A 25199-nucleotide genomic window follows, 5' to 3' on the forward strand; every position below is an offset into this window, starting at 1 on the left:
ATTGGTATGTGGGAGACCTCAAAACTGGAGAAATCAGGGTATGTTTTAAAAGGATGCTCTAAACCAAGAAATGGCTACCTCATGCCAGCAGCAAGCATCCATTTTTAAGTGGCCTGCCCAGGAGCAAGCCCAGTGGCCCTTCCGCAGCTCAGGCCCATTTGTGCGGTGAGGAGCAGGTGATGCCAGGAGCTGTGGTCCGGTGACCGGTGCAACAAACCGAGGCAGCCCCAGAGCGAGCGTGGAGCACCAGCACGGTGTGCCAGAGGTGGTGGGAGTTGCTGCAACACTTGGTGACACTTTGCCAGCAGGTTTAAGCACGGGTGGCTGATCCTCCTCCCTCCCGTCGCACAGGTGGTCTTCCTGGAGAAGCGGGTGACGGAACTGGAGAAGGACACGGCTGCCAACGGCGAGCAGCACAGCCGCCTCAAGCAGGAAAACCTGCAGCTCGTGCACAGGTAAGGGAGCCCAACTTGTACCCTGGCCAAAATGCAGCTTGGCATCACCTGTGGTACCTTTTCTTTTCCCCCTCCGTGTCCTGCAGCACCCTGTGCCTGGCCGCACGCAGGCAGGAGCTGCCAGAGCATGTGGGGAAAGGAGGGAGCAGGAAAGCTTCCCAGCTCTGCCCTTGATGATCCAATCCTGCCCTGGCAGAGGGCAGCTGGGGTCAAATCCAGCCAGGGTGCAGGCTGCCCTCTCTGCATGAGGGCCGTGGGTGGGATCTGGGTGGGATCACAGCATCCTGCATATACTCTTCTGGATCTCTGGCAAATTCCCAGGAGTTCAGGAAACAGCTTGCTGCTCAGATGGAACAAACAGCACATACCTCCTTTGCAGCATTCTGCTCAGATGCATGTAGCTGTAACAGTGCTGTTCAGATCTTTTTTTCAGATTTTTTTTTTTTTTTAGATTTTTTTATGTGTTTTCCTGCCCCGTGTGTCCATCCTGAAAGGCCTCTGTGGAGCTCTGGAGCTCTGTGTGGAACTCTGGAGCTCCAGGGGTTGGCTCGGAGGACCACAGGGGATCATTCTTCTTGGAAAGCTTCCCATTCAGGGAGGATACATCCTTCATACTTGCTCTGTGTGGACCTTTTTTGGCCCTGATTTCTCCCATTAGGTCTGAGTGGAAGGTACAGCAGAGTCCCAGTACCCATCTCTACCCTCTCCACAGCCAGCCTTGATCCTGTTGCTTTTGGATCCTGGCTGAGGTGTAGCCCTTTGGATCCCATTTGATGTAATCGCTGTCTTTATTAATCTGACAGGCTTCTCTCTTCCAGCACTGTATTTACCCTCGGCCGATAAACCCGGCAGGAGTTTATCTATAGGGCTGTAAGACTGTTAAGTAACAATCATGTCAGGGAACAGAGCGATTCAAACAAAGGTTTCTCTAAGCCCTGATAAACTTTGCAGCGAGGGAAATGTTTTCACTTTAGCAGCTTGGCCCAGAAGTGTCAGTCAGCTTTTAATCAAATAAAGCCCTGAGTGTACTCGTTGCTGGTTGAAGAGTGGGTTCATCTGGCAAAAGCCTTCCCCACCTGCCTCTGGAAAGCAGTTGCATCGACTCCAGCTCAGCAGCCTCCAAGTGAACCTCAGCCCTCGGATTGGTGCTGGGGCTGGGGGATGCACTGCAGCGCAGGGGCACGGGCTGCCTCTGCCCACGCCGTGGGTGGGTGGGTGGGTGACACATGCCCCTGCCCCATCTGACGTCTGACAAACGTGGCCACCGCCTGCGCTGCCACTGTCTCGGCACCGTGTGGACGTCGCTGTTGTGCTGGCATGCAGAGAAGGCTGACCTGCAGGTCCTGTGGGTTTTGTTGGGGACGTGAGTGAGAGGAGGGTCAGGGCTGTTGTCGTCTTTTCTTTGGGCAACGAGCTACTTCAGGGCAGAGTAAAGGAGCCCAGAGTGCTAGAAAGAGCTGAAGGACTGCTCTGCCGTGGCCACCACAGGTGAAACCACAGCCCTGGGGTGTGCAGTTGGATTTGATGATCTTAAAGGTCTTTTCCAACTGGAATGACTCTATGAGATTGCAGTTAAGTACCTTGTTCTGGGTGATGCTGTGACTGTGACCCACAGGCTGTGGGTTATAAAATGATATAGAAAATTATAACTGTGCTTCCACCCTCACCTCACTGTTGGCCTCCCCCTTAAAATGGGTTTTGATGCAGACTTATAAAACTAGACAGAGACAATGCCAGCATGTACCCCCTGGCTTATGGTATTTGTTGGTCATGGTGGTCAGCTGTAGCATCCTGGGGGGTTTCATGGGCCCTGCTGCTTTCCCACTGCATCTGCTGGGGTGAAGTGAAGCCCTCGTACACCTGCTGCTTGAGATGGCAGTAGACGCACTTTCCCTGAAAGCTCACACTGTTTTACAGCCTGCTTCTCCCAGCTCTCCTGTGCGGTAGGAGAATGGCTGGGAAGAGAGTCTGCTCCCTCCCTCGGGATGGCAGCGTGCCGGGGGTGAGCCATCGGGAACGGTTAATCCTCTCTCTCCTCTCCGCAGAGCAAATGCTCTCGAGGAACAGCTGAAGGAGCAGGAGCTGAGAGCTGACCAAACACTCCTGGAGGAGATCAAGAAGCAGAGGGAGCTGCTGAGTAAAATGGAGAGGGAGAAGAGCATCGAGATTGAGAACCTGCAGGCCAGGTGGGGCTGGAGCAGGGTTCCTGGACCCACGCTACGCACCGGGACACTTGTACAGGCTGCAGTTGCAAGGCGGCATCTCTGGGGACACAAAGGTGTAGCTAACCCTGAGTATTGGCTACATCTCCTACCTTTGCTCCAGAGTGAAGCCCCTCCATGAACCTAGCCTCAGAGTCTTTGTGTGAATGGCCCTGATGCAGTTCAGGTTTAGCTCACCTTCTCCATCCGTGCACTGCCCTGCAGTGTGTGGGTGAAGAGGCGGTTTGTTAGTGCTTGCTTCCGTGAAGTACGTTTGCTCAGGTGTTTTCCACCTTCGTGGAAAGAGGCAAATAATCTGGGGAGGAAGAGTTGTCACCCCAGTGTCCCAGACAGGGTGCTTCATGCCGCCTGTTGGCTTCCCAAGGAAGAAGCGGTGAGGGAGAGGTTTCATTTATTGGACAGATTTTCTGCTGCTTTTCCAGAATGTGTTTTGCTATTGTTCAGTGCAGTCAATGGGAGATGAAGGCAGTGGGGGTTTTGACTGGGCTTGTAGTAGAACAGTTACCATGACAAATGGATGTTACTTGACCTGGAGAATGCAAAGCTGAAGCCCCCCTGAACCCTTGCCCTGACTCTACCCAGGTGATGTCTCTGCTTTTTGGTGCCTAGCGCTGAGGCTTGTCTGTGGACCGATGAAGCCCTTGGCCTAAAGAGTAGCGTTGGACCTGATTGAGAAGGGCATGGCAGTGGACAGTGGACTTGCTAGAAGTCGTGTGGATGTCCCACCTTTTCCCCTGGCAGTAGGAGTAGTGAAAGTCTCAGGGTTTGCTTTGAAAAGATAAATCCCTGCTGGCTTGCCTTCAGCAGGTCCCGCTTTAACATTCTTAGTGATGTTTCAACTGACTCTCCTATACTTGGGATGCTTGGGTGAGTTTCTTACGCATCTCTTTACTGTTGCAGGCTGCAGCAACTGGACGATGAGAACAGCGAGCTGAGATCCTGTGTCCCTTGTTTAAAAGCTAACATTGAAAGACTTGAGGAGGTGAGGACCACGCGTGCTTCGGGCGCATGAGCCGGAGCTGTGTTTCTGGGTTCTCGGCTAAAATTCGCGTTTACCCGAAGGGCTGCCGTGAGATCTGTTTAATGTAACGAGCAAACCAGCTGGTTCTGCCTTCCAGTCCCTGCAGACCTCGCCTCGGACCACAGCTATCCCATACCGCTGCCCGTGCAGGTTCCCAGCGATGGGCTTGGAAGCTGGGATTAACAAACAAAAAAATAAATCTGGTGGTGACCGCGCAGCCTGGGCGAAGCCGCAGGTGCAGCAGGGGCAGCCCTGTCCTGGCTGCTCGGGAGGGTACTCGTGCCCTCTTGTGGAAGCTTGTCCCCAGCCCTGCGACAGTTTGCCGAGGAGGAGGAAGAGGAGCAGGCACGCTTCACCTCTGAGTCCTGCCCGGGCAGATAGACCCCGCTGGGCTTTGCCAGTTGAATCTTCAAAGCACCGTGTTACCTCCCCGATCCTCTCGCCCTGCTCAGGATTCAGGGCCATGCAGCCGCTGGTGGGGCTGGGGTGGGAGGCTCTGCCGGCACCGCAGGCTCTGTGGGATGGACAACATCCTCATTTTTGGAGAAAATGTGGGTTGCAGGTGTAACATCTGGTACAAAGGCTGCGTTTTGTTTCTGCGCAAGCTTGTGGCAGATGTAAGATTAAAAATTAAGTGAAATCAAACTTCTCTGCCCAGCTGAAGGCCCTCAAGCATTTCATCCGCCACAGTCTTTACATGGCCACAATGAAGTGGTCTCCATCTGCCGAGACCTCGTGAGCACAGTGCATTGAGGCTGGGGGTAGGGAAGCCGCTGTGAGTCTGAGAAGTCTCCTGCTTAGGTGTGTTTCAGCCATGCAGAGTGGGGTTTGATCCTTAATCTCTCCGCAGCGCAGCGCTGCTTTTCCCCACAGCCAGTGGGATTAACCAAGGGGTGCAAATGCTGCACCTCCTGGCCGAGGAGGGCAGCCCCGGGGATGAGCTGCTGTCTTGTGCAGGGTCTGAAGTGATGATTTTGTTGTCAGTGTGGCGTTTCCCGTGGTGCTCTTCTCCATGGACACCCCAGACTCAGCAGCTGGAGCTCCCCTCGGACCTGCTTCTCACCTCTTCGTGGCATGGTCCATCCAGCACCAGTGTTGGCTGGGGTCCTCTGTGGTCCTTCCTCACGGGGAGAGCCAGGCTGGAAGCTGTGAGCCTGGGGAGGGGATGAACTGGTCGTAGGCAGAAGGGTGCCGCTGTACAGGGCAGTGTCCTGCACAGGGCTTGTTGTCACCACCAAGTGACAAGCTTTACCTGCCAGCCCAAACGTTCAGCCAAGGCTTTGAGTGTAAGAAGGGGACAGGGCGGGAGAGCCGGGCTGTGTGTTTTACATCCTGACTTCAACTGGTCATATTCCTTCTTGGATCAGTCCTCAGTTAAATTCTTTCATATCTGAAAGCAAGAATGAGCATTCCTAGAGTGACTTAAGGTCTTGGATTCATGGCTTTTCTGAAATTCAGACCTTGTGATTTAATGTCTTGCCTTGGCCTGTACCCCCGGTGCTGGCCCCAGTCCTGCCCAAGCCACGTCCCGCGCCAGCGTCATGCTGCCCAGAAAGCCGCCCAAGTGCGGATATTTGCCTGTGCGCATTTATTCTTGAGTCATCTCTTACTGCCTCTCTTAGCAGTGCTATTTTGGTGTGTGGCTCTTCTTGCTGCTGCCAAAGCGCTCGGGCTCTGAAGCCCTCAGACAGCAAATGAAATCCCAGCAGGCAGAGCATCCGAGTGCGTCAGCGAGAAGAGCTTTCCCCGTGGTGCTCAGCGTGTGCCGTGTCCTTGAGCGAGCGGGAAGAGCCCTGGCAGCACCGAGTGAAGATGGGCCCTCTGACTATTGCTTTCTGTGTCGTTACAGGAGAAGCAGAAGCTGCTGGATGAGATTGAAGACCTCACTGTGCAGCTCACAGAGGAGCAGGAGAAAAAGAGGAAGATGGGGGACAAGCTGAGTCAGGAGAGGCACCAGTTTCAAAAGGAGAAGGAGTCAACGCAGGAGGTAAGTGGGGTTGGGGCTGCCTGCCACAGCCCCGTCCTACTCCCCCAAACCAGGGGGATGTGGGGCAGCTGGCCTCAGCAGCCTCTCCAGAATTAGGCATAACCCGGAGTGTTTGGTCGACCTGGGCAGAGAAAGGTCGGACAGCAGCTTCACTGTGTAACATCTGTCACTTTTGCCTGCATTAAAATTTGGCCAAGCACGTTTGCATCTGCAAACCCAGTCGGGCTGTGCCACCCTGGCCTGTTCCCACTTCTGCTTCGAAGAAGTAGTGGTGAAGCATGGTGACAATGGCACGTGGAGCCAGTAGGCGTTGTTAGCAGGCAGGAGGAGAGGGGTATGAGGCTGCTTGGGTGAGAGCTGCCAGCTTCTATGTGCCTGGGGGCAGAAATCCAGCCCCCCTGGCTCCGTCCAGGCATCTGTGGTTAGTAATTCCGGCTGGAAGCTCAACCAGAGCTTGCTGTTGTGGTGGAAAAGGAGCTTTGGGCCTCAAAGTGGAAATCACTGCCACTGTGGTGATACTGAGAGCACTCGGGTGAGACGGGAGTTCACAGCACTGTGGCAGGAGGGAGCTGCCTGAGCAGGTGCCACATTGCTGAGGGGGGGTCTCTCTGCTGCCGCTGACCCCACACCAGCACCTTTGGTGCTCCAGCAAAGTCTTTCCAGGGCTGCTCTCCTGTATTTAAGTAGCTCCTCCCGTCTTGTTTGCTGGAGGCGTGGGAGAGGAAGGGGAAACCATGTGCCCCCCCCCCCCAAGTGTCTGTTACTCCTGCAGCAATCGGTGGGGTTGCTCCTAGCACAGGGACAGCCCATCTGTCACACCAGCCATGACCAGCATGAGCTGCCGGACTTGCAGGGGATGCAGCACTCAGTTGTCACCTTCCTGTGTGCTGCAGCTCATTGAGGACCTCAGGAAGCAGCTCGAGCACTTGCAGCTCTTCAAACTGGAAGCAGAGCAACGAAGAGGGAGGAGCAGCAGCATGGGGCTCCAGGAGTACAACAGCAGGACGCGGGAGACGGAGCTGGAGCAAGAGATCAAGCAGCTCAAGCAGGTGCGCAGGGCTGGGCAGGGAGGGAAGCGTCTTGGCTGCTCGGTCTGCAAAAGGGGGTGCTGGTTCCCTGGCACGTCAGCGGGGGCCCGGGGGCTCCCTCCCGAGGAGCCGGCCGTGGGTCTGGCAGCCCACTGCTTGCTTGCTCCCTGCCCTAGGACGCGAGGGTTGAGCTAAGAACAATCTAATAATTGAAACAGAATGGAAAATGAAAGAACAATAATAACAATGATGACAATAACAGTTATAACAAAAAAGGGAAGGGAAAGAATAACATCCAGAGGGAAAGGAAGAAGGGAGCATGTGGTGCACAACGCAACTGCTCGCCGCCCGCTGACTGATGCCCAGCCAGTCCCCGAGCAGTGACCTGCCTGCCCCGGCCAACCCTGGGTGCATATAGCAGGCATGCTGTCCCATGGTATGGAATACCCCTTTGGCTAGGTCGGGTCAGCTGGCCTGGCTGTGTCCCCTCCCCATTCCTCATGCCCCTCCAGCCTTTTTGCTAGCAAAGCCTGAGGAACTGGAAAGTCTCACATCAAAGCCAAAACACAGCACTGCACTCGCTCCTAAGAAGATAATTAACTCCATCCCAGCTGAAACCAGGACACCCATGTTTCCAGAGGTTCTCCAGGCTCTGCCAAGACTGAGTCAGGAGACAAGCGTGCAGTTCCCAGTGCTGCGTGAGCTGCTGGTTAGGATGAAAGCCACTGCCTTCCCTGGCCAGATCTGCTCTGGGGGCACCACGTGCTTCAGCAGCATCTGGTTTGTGTGTTGTGAACAGGATAACAGGAACCTGAAGGAGCAGAACGATGAACTGAACGGACAGATCATTAACTTGAGCATCCAGGGAGCCAAGAACCTCTTCTCAGCCTCCTTCTCTGAATCCCTGGCAGCAGAGATCAGCTCAGTCTCCAGAGACGAGGTACGTGCCACGGGGTGCTGCTTGCCCCAAACCGCGTCTTCCCAGGCTGGCTGGTGCATCTTCTGTCAGCCAGCCGAGGGCCGGGGGGAGCTGATGTGGCCCTAGCTGTGGTACAGCTCACTGCCAGAATTCGCTTGAAAGCTGTTGTGAGCAAAGAAATACCCACACAACTATTTGAAGAGCTTGCAGGACTTACCCTGCCTGCCTGCCCTCCTTCCTGGGAATAGGGGAAACTGCTCCCTTCCAGTTTGCTGCTAGTGGCAGCTCTGCCCTGTGACAGCCTTCCTCTTCCTGGGACAGACCGGGCAGCATGGGCTGCGGCTCTCTGTAGCTGCCTTAAAACCCCAGGGAGCCAAGACATCTGCCCTGGAGATCGTGGCTTCTCTGGCACGGTTCTCCCTGCTCCGTGGCTGTACCCCAGATACTGGTGGGCGAGCCCATGGAGGCATCAGAATGAAATCTTTCAGACCCCAAGAAGTGAGGTAACACAGCTGGAGGTTTGGGGGGCCAAAGGGAGATGCAGTGCTCCCCGCTTTCTCCAGGCTGAGAACTTGAGGAAGGACAGGAGTGAGCAGAGCCAGCAACCAAGGGCATTTTCCCTGGCCAAAATGAAGAAGCGGGGGATCCCCCATGGGTGCGCAGAGCCACGAGAAGCCCCGCTTGTGTCCCTGGGCAGCTGCAGGCAGTGACAGGTCCCTCCCTTTCTCCCTCCCTTGCAGCTCATGGAAGCAATTCAAAAGCAAGAGGAGATCAACTTCCGCCTGCAGGATTACATCGACAGGATCATCGTGGCCATCATGGAGACGAACCCCTCCATCCTGGAAGTGAAGTAAGGGCGGCCGAGAGCTGCCGGCTGCGCACTTGTCGATGGGTGTGGATTTGGTGCTCTGAGAGGATAAAGAGGGACTCGAAATGTCTTTGCTCTTGATGAAGGCACAAGGAAGCATCGCGCCGGGTCAGTGGGTGAATTAGCCAGCGGGCCAAGGAAAAAGAAAACCAGCAGCAAGGCTTTGTTGTCTGACTCCGTTATTTTGAAATCCTTCTGGCCTCAAGGGGTGAAAGGGAACCTGGAGAGGAAACACAGGCAATGGACAGCTGGAGGAAGCTACCCGTGAAGCTGGGAACTGTCCCGACAGCAGCGTCAGACCCTCTGGCGTGTGAGCTGCCACCACGAGGGCTGTAAGGAGAGGGTTTCTGCGAACTGCGGGGTAACGGGATGGAGAAGGAAGCAGCGGTGCTGACGTTTTCCCTTGCTGCCCTGTCCAGCCCAAGTATCTGCTTTGCCAAAGTGTCCCTGACACACTCAGTCACTGGGGCAGATCTGGGAAAGAGGGAAACATGTCCCGGACTTGTAGAGGTGTTTTTGTTTGGTTGGTTCTTTGTTTTTGTTTTTGTTTTTTTTTTAATTAACTTAATGCAAATGTCCTCATTCAGCTGGCGCAGTTAATCCTTGCCCTGCCGCTTCTGCTCAGGCAGGGGCTGTGTGCAGATTGCTAGCTGGCTCCTCTCTCGCTTGCCGGTGGCAGAAACAGGCAGGGGAGTGGCCGTTTTTGGGACAGGGCGTAAGCGCACTTTGTCACCTGTCTCCTTATTTATTTTTGCTGTCCGTGGCTCACTACCGTCGGCACGCCTTGGTGTTCACGGCTCCACTGCCCTCCTCCCTGCTCCCAGCTCTTCTGCTGGCTGCCCTGGGGTCTGTGGGCGCCCGCTGAGCCGGGTGGCTCTGGGAGGAGAGGTCCCCTCCGCCCCAGCCGCAGGCACACGGGTGCTGCCTGCCCAGCCTGCGGGGACTGGGGGAAAAGCTGCAACTCTTCAACTTGCACTGGAGGCTGGTCCTGGCCGCCTCTCCCTGGCCAAGCATGGCTCACCTGGCCCGGCATGGGGACAAGGGCGGTCTGGGAGCTGCAGCGGAGAGGGCTGAGCTCTCCACATTGCCTCCCGAGGTCCCTGGCCTGGGGACAGTGGCCTGTGCCATTCCCACCCGGAGCGGGGCTCTGCTGGTGATAGCTGCAGCCCTGGAGGGAGAGCCCGCTCCGGCCGCCTTTCCCTGCTGTTTCCTTGTGCTGGGGCAGGGGATGGAGCAGCCGCTCTCATTTCTCAGACCCCGGCAGCAGCATGGGTTTAATCTCCGTGCCGCTGGGGAGAGGAGACCAGCGAATACAACAGCAGCTCCCTGGGAAACAAAAGCCATGTTTACATCAGACAGCTTTTGGCTTGCTGGTACAAGCGGCCGTGGCGTAGCGTGATCCCGGGGAGCAGCCACGTTAACCAACCTGCTCCTCTCCGGCTCCCGGGAGGAGACAGCCAGCGGACTCCCAAGGATCCAGCTTCATTTAGTATGTCGGGCCCCAAAAAGCGGTTCTTTTTCCTGCTTGTCAGGTTTTAGAAATGCCAGAGTGGCCCGAAAACAGAAGCCGCAGCGATCCCTTGGCCGCCGGCGGGGGGGTGCCTGCTCCTCCCCAAAACGCTTCCACGCACACGGCACATCTCTCTTCCCACACTGGTGCGGCAGCGGAGCAGCCAGCTCGCCGGGAGGGTGCCGCTGCCCGGGAGAGGTGGCAGCTGCCACAGCCTTAGTCCCCATTGGGTGGGCTCCAGTGGCTCGCGGATCCGCTGCTGGCCCCGGGGGAATCGGCCGAGCCGCCGCCACCGGGACCTTCCCTCTTCCACCCTCTCTTTAAACACATCGCCTCTGGGTGCTCAACCCCCCGTGGCCTTGTGCAAGGTGCAGTGGGGCGGGGGCGAGCCCCCCAAAAACCTTGGGCGAGGGGGGCACCCAGCGCTCCCACAACCCCTCCCGTACACCCAGCCCTCCCCAGCATCCACTCCCCTCCCTGCCCCAAGTCCGCGGGAAGAAGCCACGTAATGTACATTTCCAGAGAAGCTTTGGGTGTAAATCAGTGTATACTTGGAGAGGGAAAATTTTTCTATCTTGTAGAGTAGGTATTTTTATAGAATGAAGGTTGATCATTTTTTTAATACTTTAAAGAAGAGAGAAATGTATCTGTGTATACACAAAAGCATATATATATATATATGTATAAATATATAAATATCGGAGATCTGCCTTTCTCAACTTGGGATCATGGATCCCCAGTTCTCAAACAATCGTCTTTTTTCCTGTCGCTCACAAAGAGGTACTGTAACTGTAAATAAGCACCGGGAAAAAGTTTTAAGCAAACAAAGCACTGACTTGCACATTCACCATGCTTTAAAGTCCCTATGGAAAAGAAAAGAAAAAAAAAAAAACAAACCTGAAAACTATACTTCCCAAAAATGTTCCTCTTTCCCCACCGGTATGTGAAGGAAGTCCCAAAAAAAGAGGCAAAAACAGTATTGTCTTAAATGATGTATCAATTCTTGTCAGATTAAAAGCTGTTACTATTCCTGCCCTGAGACCTTCTTTCCACAGGGGTGGCTCCGGGCATTGGAGCATCCCGAGCATCCCGGTGCTGGTGCCGGCTCCCCAGCGGGCTGGGGGGAGTGGAAGTGCCCCTGCCCCCGGGAGTACCCTGATTTGGGGGTGAGGGGGATGGGGGAGGCTGGAGCCAGCTGGGTCTGGGGGGACTGAGGTCAATGGGAGCCAGAACTTCCCCAGCAGCAGAGCAGTGCTGGTGGGAACTCAGGGGGGTCACTCTTCGCTTGCCTGGTGGGGTCCGGGTGGGGTGAGGGACCTTCAGGGCTGGTCCTGTCCCCCCAGTGTCCTGCTGCTCTGGAGGGTTTGGGGAGGCTGGACGGGACCAGGCTGTGGCTCAGCACCGGCGGGGGCTCACTTGGGTCTGCTCCAGGTGAGGACACGGGGCGTTCCGTGCCCATGTGCTGTATCGAACCCCTCGGAGCACGCAGCTGCTCTGAACTGCTCCAAAAATCCCATAAATACTCCAAACCTCCCTGCTAAGCTGCTCCACACCCGGCTAAGCTTCCCTCCACCTCCTGTAAGCCGCCCCAAAGGGCTCTAATGTGCAAAATACCCTCCCCACTCCTGGGGTGCCTCCGGGTGACTCCAGACTCTTGCTCTGAACTCCTCCGAGCAGCCCTGGAGCACCCGGAGCAGCTGCAAAGAACTCTGAGTGCCTCTGCCTGCTGGGAAGTGCCTCGAACATGCATTGAGCTCTCTTAAGACGCCCCAAGTTATTTCAAACTGCTCCACGCTCCTCAGAACTGCTCTGAGCAGCACCGAGCTGCTCTAAAACATCCCCGAGCGTCTCTAAAACAGCTCTGTAGCACTCCAAGCAGCTCTGTACCCCTTCAAGCAGCTCTAGTGTGCACCAAGATTTCTCTAAACACGCTAAAAAAAATCCTCTAAAAATTCCTCTGCAAAGCTCAACCTCCAACAGCTTGAGGCTGCTGCAGAACCCGGGTAAGTAAACGGCTCCGGGGGCATCAGTGCGGTGCTGGGAGGCTTCAAGGAGCTGTGAACTGCCCCTGAACAGCTCCGAGCTCTGGAAGGATGGGACCTCTGGGCAGCGCTGAAGCACTTGAATTGCTCAAATAGCTCTCAGGCTCCTCAAACCAGCCCTGAAAGGCTCCGAGATGCTAAAACTGCTTAAAGCAGTTCAAAGTAGCTCTTAAAGTTCTCTAACTCTTCTCAAACTCCTTGAAGCAGCTCAAAATGGATGGTAGGAAAGACCTTGTAGCAGCTCTGAAGCACTCTGCCTCCTCTGCCTGGCTGTGAAATGCCTCAAGTGCTCTAACACCCTCTGAAAGGCCCCTGAAAATCCCTGAGACCTTTCTAAGGAACCTCTCAACAGCATTAAAGCTTTTCCAGGAACGTCTCTAAACTTCTCCAAACAGTTTGAAACCACCCTAAAACCCCTCGGACTGATGCCGAGGAGGCGGTAAGCAGCTCTGACACGGCTCCGTGCTGTTCCAAAGCTGCTCTAAAACTCATAGAAAAATATGGGTAGCTGCTGAGAAGCACTCGAGCTCTTCTGCACGTCCTCTGAAAAGGTCTCTAAGTGTCTTGAAACCTCTCCAACCTCTCGGAAGCTGCTCCAGAAAAGCCCTAAAGCTCTGAAGATCTCCGCATCCTTCCGAACAGCTCCGGAGCTGCTCCGAACTGCTCTTCTAGGCATGGCAGGGGCTTGGCACTGCACTAGCGAGCCTCTGGGTAGCTGCAGGCGGCCCGCAGTTCCTATTTATTATGAAAAAATTAAATGCATATAAATAAATGTATCTCTAATAAGGTTAGAGATTTGTGGAGCTTTCGTAGCTCCAAAACCCCTCGGGGAAGCTGAGCTCCTGCTGAAATGCTGCTCTAAACCCCGCTGCGGGGCTCCGGCGTCTGCCCTGCTGGGGTGGGATGCTCTGGCTGCCGGCACGGGCACCAGGCTGGGCCCTGGCTGGGGTGCCAGGGGCTGTGGGGTCCCATTGTGGGGTCCCACTGTGGTGATGGGTGCTTGCAGCCCCAGGGTGGGCATGGAGCACCCTGTGGGTGCAGGGGGCCCTCTGGCCCCTGCCACCCAGCTCGGTGGGCTTCTTCTGCACCTGCAGGAGCTGTAGAGGGACAAAGCTGGTGGGAAAGTGGGGGGGGAGGCTCTTCCCCAGGGGCTCCTTGGATCTGACCCTTGCCCGGTGTGACCCCCAGGGCACCAGCGCTGCCCCAGCCCACCCCCCCTGCCCCCCAAAAAGCTACAGGGTGGTGGGTGAGAGCCCACCCGGCCTCTTCCCCGGGGAGCCAGTGGGCACCTCTGGATGCCCCCGAAACTTCCAGATGCCCCCAAAACCCGGCCATGACCAGGGCCACGGTGGCCCTGTTCCACAGGACAAGGAGGATGCAGCAGGGCCAGATCCGGCGGGACCCCGTGGGGCTGGGGCCCGGCTGTGCCCCCCAGCCCAGACCCCCCGTGTGCCCCCCCCCAGACCCAGCACAGGGATGCACTGCAGCTGCCGGGGGTTTGTTGGGGGGTGGTGGGCCCACACCGCGGGACCCCAGTCTGGGGAAGGGATTTCCAGCTCCTTCCCTTCCACATCTGCTGCCGATCCCGGGACAGGGCTGGGATGAGGTTAACCCTTGGCAGCCCGGGTGGGAGGGGAATGGATTATGGCCCTCACCCTGAGCACCCCGTAGGGCTAAGGGGGGGGCTGTCCTAGTGCGGACCCTCACCCTGGGGTGCTGCCTGCATGGCCTCGGGGGTCGTGCCGCGGGCAGGACCCCCAGGAATGTTCATGGGGAGCACGGACCCCAAGGATGCTCCAGGAGCCCGGGCACAGGACACGACCCCTGGCAGACTCCCCCGCAACCCACCCACCCAGCCCTGCCTGCCCCAGCTCCAAACTGGGAACTCCAAACTGGGGCAGCCGGTTGCATAACCCACCTGGCACCCCGCACGGCCAGACCCCCCCATCCCCCAGTCTTCCCGGGCCCCCCCCCGCCGCAGTGCGGGCACGGGCAGCACCCACAGCAGGGCCAGGGTCATGGGTGCCCCTGGGGAAGGGGAGCGCCGTGGGGCCGGGCCACGCGTGGGCTCCGCAGCTGCGGGGCGGCGGGCGGGGGGCGCCCCCTGCTCGGGGGGGGGGGGGGGGGGGGGGGGGCGCTGCGGCAGCGCGGGGCACGGCCCGGCGTGGTGAGAGAGGGGCGGCGGGGCTCCGGGGAGCCGTGGAGGGGGGTCCGGTCGGGGCGGGGGCGCAGGCAGCACCTCCCCCCTCCCCTCCCCCCGGCGGTCCCCTCCCCCTTCCCCTCCCCGCCGAGGGCAGCCGGCGCCGGCCCGTCCCGTCGCGGGGCTCGGCGGGCTCAGCCGCGGCTCCGCTCCGCTCCCCCGGTGCTGCCCCCTCCTCATGCGGGTGTCGCGGGTGGGCGGCAGCCGCCGGCCCCCCCCCGCCCCGGCATGGCTCGGTTCTCCGTCAAAGAGCACCTGGACGGGATCCTCTCCGACTTCGAAGGTGCGGCTGGGGCTGCGAGACCCCCCCCGGGGGCTGCGACCCCCACTCGGGGCTGGGTACAGCGCGGGGGGATGCCCTCAGGGATGGGTATCGAGGGGGGGATGCTGCTGGGGCTGGGCGTCTGGGGGTGGGCATGGGATGCCCCCCAGGAGCTGAGCATCGCGGGTGGGGGCTGCTCTCTTCCCGCCGGGGGCTGCGTGTCGTGGGGGCTGCTCTCCGCCCGCCCCCGGGGGTTGTGTGTCGTGGGGGGCTGCTCCCTACCCCCGACCCCCCCGGGGGCTGCCCCCGGCAGAGCGCGCCTGCTGGCTTGTGCCTGATGGGGCGCACGGAGGGGGAGGGGGGGCGTGGGATGCAACCCCCCCCCGGTACAAGCGCCCCCCGCCCCGGGCCGGTGGCCGGGGGGAGCCGAGGGCCGCGTCCCGCCGTGCACCCCCGTGCCCCCCCCGGGCGGGTTTGCCTTCCTCCCGCCCGCGATCGGCCCCGGCCGCTTCCCGGAGGCCGGGGGGGGGGGGGGCGGGGGGGGGGGGGCGGCGAAACCCGACCCCGGGGCTGCTGCTGCACTCGCCGGGGAGGAATGTGTGCACCTACCCCGGGCACCTTAACCCCGCCGCTGCCGGCTGGCCCCCGGCTCCTGACACCCCCATATCCCCCTCCATGCCCCCTGCCATCTGTCCACCCCATTCCCCCCATATGCCCCTGCTATCCCCCCACACACCCTGCCATCCTCCCATATGCCCCTGCTATCCCCCCCATACCCCCTGCCTTCTCCCCCCACCATCCCCCCATATGCCCCTGCCATCCCCCAATCCCCCCTGCCATCCCCCCTGCTATCCCCCCATCCCCCCCGTATGCTCCTGCCACCCCCCTGCCTTATACCCCTGTCAGCCCCCCTCTACCTCCTGCCATTCCCCAATATCCCCCTGCCATTCCCCCCCATGCCTCAACATCCCCCCCACCCCCTCCCATTCCCCCTAAACCCCCTGCCACCCCACACCTTCTCTGCACCCCCCCGTTGCTGCCCCCCACCCACCCCGTCACTCTGGGCAGGCTCTGGGTGCGGATGGCCAGGGGCCAGGGGCAGGTGTGGGGTGACGCATGACACGGGGTAGGGGGGTTGCCGGCCCCATGGCCCCCCCAGCAGCCTGACCAAGCAGAACCGGCTGGAGAAATACCTGCCCGGGGGAGCTGTTATTAGCAGTGCCTGCACCCTGGCCCCTGACCCCTGCCCAGCCCCGGGCACAGAGGTGAGCTGGGGAGGGGGCAGGGACGGGACCCCCCCACCCCACTGCCCCCAGCACTGTGGCCGAGCCCAGGCAGCAGCCACAGGGCTGAGGAAGAGGAGGGTGAGGTCGGCCTCGTGCCGGCAGTGCCATGCTGGGGCAGGCTGGCGCACGTGCCGACACGGTGGGGGTGGTGGGGCGCAGTGGGGGCCACCCCCCCTCAGCCTCCCCGCCGGAGGCAGCCACCCGTGCTTGGCAGCGGGGATGAGGAAGGCTGCCTGGGGGGGGGGTCTGGGCCCCCCATGCTCTCCCGGGGGCCGGGGAACCAGCTGCCGGCACCCGACGGTGCTGCTTTGGCAGAGCTGGCAGGAGCACGGCTCTTGGGGGGGGCCTCGTACTGCGGCTGGAGGGAGGGAGGGGGCGGCTACACCACAGGGGCTTCTCGGGGGTCCCGGCTGCTCAGACCTGCCACGGTGGTGCCCAGCCAGGCTGCGGTGCCCAGGGGGGGAGAGGAGCCACCCACCGCTGCCAAGCACCCAGCACCCGCTCCGCTCAGGCAGGAGGCTGTGCACTGGAGCCAGGCGCTGTGATGCCTGTGGGGTGGCAGGGGGGTCCGGGGAGTGGGAGGCACATTTGCACTAGCAGCAGCCCCAGGGCCGTGCCATGGGGTCGTGGTTGCCACCACTGCTGGGAAGCCGTGTGGGAGGCTGCAGCGATAGCTCTGGGCTGCCTCGCCATCAGTAGGCTTCAGGGTTAATGCTCTGTAAGGGGCCGCAATCCTTCCCAGCCCGGCTGTTTGGATGGATACAGGGGGAGAGGGTCCGGCGGGGGGATCCGGTTACTCGGCTGGATCTCTTACAGGGGGAATAAAGCGGGCAGTGTGCTGCGGGAGCCAGGGCAGGCCGGGCACAGATAAACCGGCAACAATGATCAAACCCGCGGGGAACAATGCGGCAGAGCCGGAGGCTGCCGGCATCGAGCAGGGTTCCCATGCGGGATGGGCACACAGATGGCCCCTTGGCACCTGGCTGCGCAGGGGCACCTCGGGGTGCTGGCACCGCACAGCACGGCTGGGGGGCCCATGTACAGGGCTGGCCAGGGGGCTGGCGGGGGTGGGTGCCTGGCCATGGGTGCCATCGGGTGCCACTCTCATGTCAGCATCTCTCTCTGTCCCCAGCACTGAAGAAGTCCTTTGAGGTGGAGGATGGGGACGAGGCGTCCGGCTCCCCACTGGTGTCCCCGCTGCCCTTGGGCACTGGTGAGAGCTGCCGGCCGCTGCAGCCCGACCACCCGCCCCGCTCAGGCACCGCTGCCGGCCCCAGCCCAGCTCCCAGCCCAGTGCTGCACAGCCGGCTCAGCACCAGCCTCTCCGCTGGCCGAACCAACAGCAGCGCCAGCACCGGCATCACCCGCATCACCTCCTTCCAGACTCACCAGGGCTTCATTGCGGGGCCGGGCAGTGACGGCGAAAGTCTCCGCAGCTCATCCTCCAGCCTGGAGAGCCCTGCGCCCACGGGGCCCCCCCAGCCACCAGGCTCCCCCACAGCTACCGGCCCCAGCTTGAAGAAGGTCCCGTCCCATAACAGCGTCTTCCCAGCAGAACTGGAGCATCCCCTCTGTGGGGCTGCCGCCAGCCACGGCTCACTGCCAGCGCTGGACCTGCACATCGCTGAGGAGCCAGGGGTGGGGACCCCCCAGCTGGACCCCCTGCCATGGGGCAGCCGGAGCTCTGCCACTCAGCCTCTCACCCACCAGCCTTCCTCCTCCCTGGCCCCATATGATGGCACCGAGGAAGCCCCAGGGCTGCTCACACTCCCTGAGGGGCCGGGGGGGCAGCTGCCAGGAGGGTGGGATGTGGCCCCCCGCACCCTGCCCCGGCCACAGCTGAGGGTCAGCCTCAGCGCCAGCCCCAGCCCAGCATGCCGGCCCCTGCCGCTCGCCCGGGGCCAGGGGGAGGCACCCTCGGCCCCCACCGCCCCTTCCCCAGGGAGGGCTGGGGGGCTGCCAGCCCCCCAAGCCACCACCTTCAAGCTGGTGTCCCAGCCGCAGACGGTGCAAGTGAGCTCCCAGCCCACCTTCCTTGGGGGTCTGGTGCTGGTACCGGCCCTGGGGACTCTGGCAGCGGCCACTGGAATCAGGGCAAACCCCCCCAGCGCTGGGCTGGCGGGGCTGCGGCGACCCTGCGTGGTGGCAATGGCTCCTGGTGATGCTGCAGATGGCGGCTGGGCTGCGGTGACGCCAGAGCACGGTAGGACTTGCTCCTGTCCCCCCTCCTTTCTTCCCACTGGGACCCCCTTGCCGGGGGTGGTGCTGCCAGAACCCCCCGCTGAGCCCTGCTGCCTCCAGCCACCCTGGCACTGCTGATGCCAGGGTTGGCATTGAAGCAGGGTGATGGTGACACTGGGAACAGAATGAGCCCCACCGGCTCGCTGCTCCCCACCAGGGCCGTGGGGCACATTGGATGCCGCCCGGCGTGGTGCGTGGTGTCTAGCGGGGGGGCTGTGCGGCGCGGAACTGAGTGCGGCACTGGCAGCACTCCCGGCCCGCCTGGCCCCGGGGTGCCTGGCGAGCTTCCCACGCCGCCCCAGCACTAATTGTTTTCCCCAGCGCGGGAAGACAGGTCGGGACACATGTGCCCCATTGGCGGCCGAGCGCCGGGGCCCTGCGCGTGCCGGCTATCGCCGTGATCTTGTCCCGCATCCAGCGCTTTTTTCCTCTCTCATCCCTCCTTGCCTTGGCACGGGGACGGATCCTGTTCCTCCCTTCCCGTGGGGGTGGAGGAGGTGGCGGGGGGCCAAGGTGTGCTCGGGCGTGCTCGGCGCGTGCCTCGTGCCGGGGGGAAGGATGCGGGGCTCCCCGGCACAGCCGCACCTCTGGCTCCCACCGTGCCGGTGTGGGCATGGCCGAGCCTATGCCCATCTCCAAGCATGGGGTAGGGGACCCCCAGTGTCCCTCTTCCCAGCGGCTGCTCCGGGGAAGGCTGGAGGGCACTGGTGTGGCCGGAGATGGCCGCTGCTGCCGGTGCTCCCTGTTTAAGTGCTTGGGGTTCATTGCCCGTCTCGCTGGGGTGTCATGAGAGCCGCCGTCGCCGGGCTCTAAGTACTGACGCCGGTGAAGGCATCCATACATCTGCCCCGGGCTGGGGTGAATCATCCCCCAGCAATGCCCGTGGCCGCGCTGCCCAGCCAGCCTGGCTGCCCCACCGGCCACCACTGCCCACGGCACCCGGCCAGGGCGGAGGGGACAGTGCTCGGGGCCAAGCGGGGGTGATGGGGACAAAGGGGGACAGTGCTCAGGGCTGAACCGGGGCGATGGGGACAGTGCTCAGGGATGAGCCAGGATGATGGGGACAGAGGGGGACAGTGCTCAGGGCTGAACTGGGGTGATGGGAACAGTGCTCAGGGATGAGCCAGGATGATGGGGTCAGTGCTCAGGGACAAGCTGGGGTGACGGCAGGGTGGCTGAGCGTGGCATGCCCAGGCTGAGGAGCAGGGCAGGAGCTGGCAGGCATCGTGTGGGCACCGGCTGCCCTGCAGATGGCACGGGACTGGCAGGCGCTGCTCGGCCACAGCGGTTTCTCTGCCAGGAAGAGGTGGGGACGCACAGTTTCCTCTCCCAGGAGGCCATCGTGGCCCCCAGCCGTTGGCACCCGTGCGTGGGTGGCCGTGGGTCAGTGTGGCATGCTCGGTCCCGTGCCCCATGGGAGTACGTGCCGAGCAAGCCGGCAGCCGCCGTGTTTCACTTCCACGCCGAGAGAGCGCCCGGGTCACCCACGCAGGGCCTGGGGCGAGGAGGAGGAGGAGGAGGATCGGAGGAGGAGCCGTGGGCTGCAGCCGCCCTCCCCGCCTTGCACCCCAGGAGCCATTTGGCCCCGGTGACCAGCTCGCAGCAGCAGCAGCAGCCCCGGCTTGGGCCGGCTTGCCCAGGTAGGGATGGTCGGGGCGGCAGCGGGCAGGGCAGCGTGTGGGCAGGGGGTGCTGCTGGTGAGCCCCCCAGGTACCCAGCAGGCAGGCGGTGCTGCGGGGCGCGGGGTTTCACTCGGTGGATCACTTCTGCTTCTGCTCATCGCCAGCAGCCAGCGGTCCCCAGCCCTGTGCCGTGGCTCCCGCCTGCACCACGGCGAGCCGGGCAGGCTGGCTCCGGGTCTGGCCGCAGATGGGTTTTGTCACCGCTGTCCCCTTGGGTTGTGTTTGGTGCTGGGAGAGGCACTGGCGTTTCTGGGTTGTGCTCAGCCAGGCAGGTAGAGCTGCAGTGAACTCCTTGCCAGTGTAGTGGGCAGCTCTCCGTCCACATCCCCAAAATCCTCCATCCCTTTGCCAGAGGGGTCATCTCCCCGTGCCCACCCCATCGGGAGCCAAGCTTTCCACATCCGATGCCCAGTTCGGCACAACGGCGAGCAGCCGGGCTGGGAGTTCCACTCCCGGCTCATCCTCTCCCAGCACCCTCCACCCCCAGAGCCTTATTACAGGCTTCCCCAGGGAACTGGCCAATTAGCCCCGCATCAGTAATTAAAACTGTGGAGGACACCATGGACCCGGGATTACTTGTCCCTGCCTGGAAAACAAGGGCATCTTTAATGAGTCCTCGAACAGGTCTGGCTGCAGGAGCCCTTCGCCCTGGAGGTGCGTGGTGATGCCGAAGAGCTTCCATGTGGCCACCCAGCTGCTGGCCATCGCTGATGGGTCTTGGCAGCAAGGGCAGGGATGTGGGGGGCTCTGGCCCCACGGGGGAGGCAGTTGTGGGTGCAGCACTCAGCGCTGCCATGTGCCCCATGGTTCTGCCCACCACCCCTCCAGCTGTATGTGCCTGCTTGGCCATGCCACTGGCACAAGGCAACGTGTGATGGCTGGGCCCTTGCATGGGTGCTGCACCCTGGGGAGCACCCCAGGGAGCTGGGGGGGGGTGCAAGCACTGCACCCTGCCTGTGGGGGCTGGCCACCCTGGGTGGCTCCAGGCAGTGGCTGCATCACTTGGTTCTGGCTCTGTCTGGCAGCTGCCAGGGCTGGCAGGGACCAGGGTGGGGGTACAGGGGGCCAGTGTGCCCTGGGAGCAGTGGCATGCCCAGGTGAGCATCGGGGAGGCGGGGGGAGTCCCAGCACCCCGCCCTCGTCGTCCACCCTCACCCCCCCCCAACTGGGTGTCACCACTGTCACCAGGAAGTCCCCAGCTGTTTCACCACTTCCTAGAACTCCCGTGGGGGGAGCTGGGACACACAGCACTGTTGTCCCCAACGCTGCCAGCTTCCTGAGCACCTGCTGCCTGGCTGTGCTCCTGCTGTCACCCTGGCGAGGTGGTGGGTTTGCACCCACCAGTGAGCACAGGGTGCTGCGTTTCCCCCCACGCTGGGATGCTGTTGCTGTGGCAACGGGCATGTTTGGCTCCATCATCTCCTGGTGCCTCTGGGCTGGCTGGGGCCGGACCCTGCCCACATGTCCCTGGTCCCCAGGCTACGTGGCACAGGGCCGCGGCCCCGGCAGGCCAACTCGGCAGCCTCAGCCGTCAGCAAGCTGCCGCCTGAGCCTCGCCAACGCCAAGAACTGGTTGGCACATATGTGGCAGGCGGGGAGGCTGCGGCATGGGGGGACGCAGGCGCTGTGGGGCACTGCGGCAGCGGGGTGGGGGGCAGGACCACCACCTCACCTTGCCCCACCATGTGCACCGGGGCTGGGCATGGGTGCTGCTGAAGGGGCATGGTGCAGGGTGATCCCTGGTGCCAGACAGCCGGTGGGTGCCAGCAGGGATGGTACCCGCAAGTTGAGCGCTCCCATTTGGTGCCACTGCAGCCACCCATGGGGGTGAAGGTGATGGGTGCTGTGATGGGGGGACACACACAGCATCCCTGGGCTGGGGTCGGTGTCCATGCTGGCCTGGCTGGAGTCTGAGCGGTGCTGGGTGGGCACTTTCCCCACCCCGCTGGGCAACTGGTAAACTCAGCGCAGGGGCTTGGCTGTGGCGGGGAGGGGGGCTGCGGGGGGAGAGGGAGGGGGGAGGGATATTGCCATGCTGGTCATGCGTGGGAGCGGCAGCTTCGCCAGAGACGGGTTTGGTGCCAGCCAGGGGCTGGCGGGGAGAAGGGGGACGGGCTGCGGCGCTGATGGAGGCAAGGATGTTGATGGCGGGCAAGGGACCCCCCCTGACCGTAGCGGGGTGCTGAGTGAGGGCACCGCGGCGCCGAGGTAGGACCTGAACAATGGCCATGCCGGGCAGCAGGAGGAGGAGGGGGAGGAAGAAAGGGCTTGGGGGCCCCCCAAGCTGCCACACAAAGGGCTGAGGCGGGCGCAGGGCTCTGGTGGCCCCCAAGTTGGGGCACGCTCTAGGCAGGGTTCCCCGGGAAAAGCCTGCATGTCCCCAGGGCTTGGGATTGTGCTGGTGCCTGCGCTGCCCCTCCCCAGCCCCCCCTCCCTCCATGGCTGCAGGCGGGTGCCCCTCACCCTGGCAGGGGCCAATGTAGGGTACAACGTGGGTGGCATGTCCTGCCCCAAGCCTGGAGCTCCCCAGGTGCACCAGGGCCACAGTGGGTACTGCAGGAGGTGGCCTCAGTGTGGGTGGCAGCGTGGGCTGGGTGAAGGGTGCCAGCGGTGGCCACGGTCCCCGATGGAACCACCTCGCAGAGCAACCGGTGGTATGACAGAGGGTGGACAGGGCTGCCCGGTGGCACGGGCACCCCGAGGATACCACTATGGCACCTCCCCGTCCCCCTCCACCCAGGGGGGGTGACATGCCCCGTTGCCATGCCGAGCCTCGCTGGCTGCCAGGAATGTGACGGGGCTGCATGCCCACCGGGACGGCTGCTGCTGGGGCAACGGTGCTGGCAGAGGGGTGGGCACTGAGGGGGTCTGGGCTCACCCGCCTTTGCCCACCCATGCAGGGAGCAGCCTGGAGCCTGAGGAGCGCAGCATGGAGCCATCGGCCATGCCGGAGGAGGAGATGCCCCCCAGCGTGGCACCCAGCCCGGCGGGCTGCCAGCTCTTCGGTTATGTGGGAATCGAAGCCGTGCTCGACCAGATGAAAATCAAAACCATGAAGACGGGCTTTGAGTTCAACATCATGGTTGTGGGTGAGCACTGGGCACGGGGTTTGCTCCCTGTTGGGGCAGGATTCCTGGCTCTGATGCTGCCATGTTGGGGGAAATGATGCTTTTAAGGGATTTAAGCATCAATAATCAGAAAAGGAGCAACACCCCGCACCCCATAACACAGTAATGCTGATGGGTGAGCTCGTCTCAACCTCCGGGATGCTCTGAAATGGGTACCAAGGGGTTATTGCCTTGGGGAATAAATTTATTCATGGGTTAAACCAGAGCTATCCCAAATGGATACCAAGGTGTTACTACCCTGGGGGAATTAATTTCCCGGTGTGGGGGGATGGGGGAGGCAGGACAGACAACAACAAAGAGCCGGTGTCCTCACAGGGCAGAGCGGGCTGGGGAAGTCAACGATGGTGAACACTCTCTTCAAGTCCAAGGTGAGCCGCAAAGCCTCGCAGCCCAGCCAGGAGGAACGCATCCCCAAAACAGTGCAGCTGCAGTCCGTCACCCATGGTAAGGTCTCTGCCATGAGATTCTGTCCCACCAACCCTGGGGAGAAGCTGGGGGCCAGGGGTGGGTCTGAAACCAGGGATTCAGCCTCCTCCCCGGTCCCCTCCTCCCCCATGCTTGGTCCCCACTGACCCATATCTCTGCCCCACAGTCATCGAGGAGAAGGGCGTGAAGATGAAGCTGACGGTGACGGATACACCGGGCTTTGGGGACCAGATCAACAATGAAAACTGGTAGGACACAGTGAGGTGCAGCACCCCACCTTGGTGGGTGGCAGTTTGGGGTGGTGGTTGAGCTCAAATGCTGTCCCCCAACTCCTCATCCTCAGCTGGGACCCCATCATCAAATACATCAACGAGCAGTATGAGAGGTACCTACGTGAGGAGATCCTCATTACCCGCAAGAGGAAGATCCCGGACACCCGGGTCCATGGATGCGTCTATTTCATCCCCCCCACGGGTCACTGGTGAGTCGCCATTCACAGCACCCATGGGTGTTCCCTGTGTGGTGGTGTGGGTCACCCTGGGCTGATGGTGGTGCGGGTCACCCCGGGGTGATGGTGATCCTTGGCAGGCTGCGCCCGCTGGACCTAGAATTCATGCGGCGGCTCAGTAAGATTGTCAACGTGGTGCCAGTGATCGCCAAAGCTGACACGCTCACCCTGGAGGAACGGGCAGAGTTTAAGCAGCAGGTGAGGGCAGGTCCCCAAGGGGATCCCAGGGTGCCCTGTGTCCCCCCAGCCCCGGCTCAAGCCCTGTATCCCACAGATCCAGGCGGACCTGAAGACTCACGCCATCAGCGTGTACCCGCAAGAGGACTTTGACCAGGACCCAGATGACAGGGTGTTGAATGACAGGATTCGGGTGAGTGCCGGGATGCTGGGATTGGGGATACTGGTCCCTGGGGACCACGGTGGGGGAGAGACACCCCCGGGGGAGCCTGGCAGCACCCCAGGGTGAGCACGCTTCTCTGTGCCGGCAGGAGAAGATCCCTTTTGCCGTGGTGGGGGCAGACCAGGAGCACCAGGTCAACGGCAAGCGGGTGCTGGGCCGCAAGACCAAATGGGGCATCATTGAAGGTGAGTAGAGCCCCTCGCACCCCCAGCCCTCCCCAGGTACGGCGAGTCTGCCGGGGCTGCGGGGAGCAGCACCTGTGGGTGCATCCCTGCCTGGGTGGAGCTGTGCCGGTGCTCCAGTGGTACTTGGAGCCTGCTGGGATGTGCTCCCTGGGCATCCCTTCGCTGCCCTGCCCTCCTGCCTGCACCCTGCCAGCCCTGCTGCCCGCTCTGCCTTGTTTTGCAGTGGAGAATCCAGCGCACTGCGAGTTCCCCCTCCTGCGGGACCTGCTGATCCGGTGAGTGGGGGATGGGGTGGGGGGGCCAGCACCCCACAGGGGGGATGGCGGGGTGAAGGAGGATGGTGACTTGATGCCCTTCCTCCCCGCTGCCACCCCGGGCAGGTCCCACCTGCAGGACCTGAAGGACATCACCCACAACGTCCATTACGAGAGCTACCGTGTGCGGCGGCTGAACGAGAGCAACCGGCCAGCACTGAGCCCCCTCAACGGGCTGCCTGGCAAGGCCGAGGGCAGCAGTGACCTCTGAGCCACCACGTGCCCCCCGGCGCTGCTGCTGGACGCCCATAGCAGTGCCCATCCCCTGCCCAGCAGTGGCTGTGCCCGGACCCTGCCCGGGGTGAGGAGCCCCCCGAGAGTGCCAGACTGCCTCGGGTTGGGGTCCCCAGGTCCTTTGTCCCCAAGCTCCGCCGTGGGCACAGACCCCCTGGACCCTGCACAGCATTAAAGATGAAGCTGGAGCCTTCAACCTTCACCATCATCATCCTCCTGCTGGACTCTCCATTTCTGACGTGCCGCCCACCTTGTGCTGCTCCAGCCTCTGGGGCTGTGGG

The 25199-nt window shown here is 61.7% G+C and overlaps 2 protein-coding genes across 10 annotated transcripts in view; both read left to right on the plus strand.

Annotated features, from left to right (window-relative positions):
* RAB11FIP3 (RAB11 family interacting protein 3) overlaps nt 1-11044 on the plus strand; it is a 77659-nt gene extending 66615 nt beyond the window's left edge. For all 8 annotated transcript variants that reach the window (XM_040590355.1, XM_040590357.1, XM_040590361.1 and 5 more), the window contains 7 exons: nt 352-455; nt 2501-2641; nt 3578-3659; nt 5548-5685; nt 6579-6734; nt 7513-7653; nt 8373-11044. In XM_040590355.1, the coding sequence (XP_040446289.1) occupies nt 352-455; nt 2501-2641; nt 3578-3659; nt 5548-5685; nt 6579-6734; nt 7513-7653; nt 8373-8486 (876 nt within the window). In that variant the 3' untranslated portion in view covers nt 8487-11044. The remainder of the gene's footprint in view (nt 1-351; nt 456-2500; nt 2642-3577; nt 3660-5547; nt 5686-6578; nt 6735-7512; nt 7654-8372) is intronic.
* A 3312-nt stretch (nt 11045-14356) lies between these two features.
* On the plus strand, nt 14357-25126 carry SEPTIN12 (septin 12). 2 transcript variants are annotated; one of them, XM_040590353.1, is made up of 11 exons: nt 14357-14535; nt 16933-18003; nt 22624-22812; nt 23167-23295; nt 23444-23525; nt 23621-23758; nt 23866-23983; nt 24060-24155; nt 24274-24370; nt 24594-24645; nt 24751-25126. In XM_040590353.1, exons 1-11 carry the CDS (start codon nt 14481-14483, stop codon nt 24893-24895), a joined length of 2172 nt encoding a protein of 723 aa, XP_040446287.1. In that variant the 5' UTR covers nt 14357-14480; the 3' UTR covers nt 24896-25126. The 2 variants fall into 2 exon arrangements, with proteins under 2 accessions (XP_040446287.1, XP_040446288.1); XM_040590354.1 differs by lacking the exons at nt 14357-14535; nt 16933-18003 and adding an exon at nt 19124-19681.
* The last annotated feature ends 73 nt before the right edge of the window (nt 25127-25199 follow it).

Source organism: Falco naumanni, chromosome 4, assembly GCF_017639655.2.
Source record: "Falco naumanni isolate bFalNau1 chromosome 4, bFalNau1.pat, whole genome shotgun sequence".
NCBI classification, from domain to species: domain Eukaryota; kingdom Metazoa; phylum Chordata; class Aves; order Falconiformes; family Falconidae; genus Falco; species Falco naumanni.

What these genes read in the sequence shown, in the direction of transcription:
- SEPTIN12 (XM_040590353.1), top strand. Translation starts at nt 14,481, where the DNA reads ATGGCTCGGTTCTCCGTCAAAGAGCACCTGGACGGGATCCTCTCCGAC. An exon ending in GTTCAACATCATGGTTGTGG is followed by an intron (nt 22,813 to 23,166) that starts GTGAGCACTGGG and finishes GTGTCCTCACAG; the next exon opens with GGCAGAGCGGGCTGGGGAAG. An exon ending in ATCCCCCCCACGGGTCACTG is followed by an intron (nt 23,759 to 23,865) that starts GTGAGTCGCCAT and finishes GATCCTTGGCAG; the next exon opens with GCTGCGCCCGCTGGACCTAG.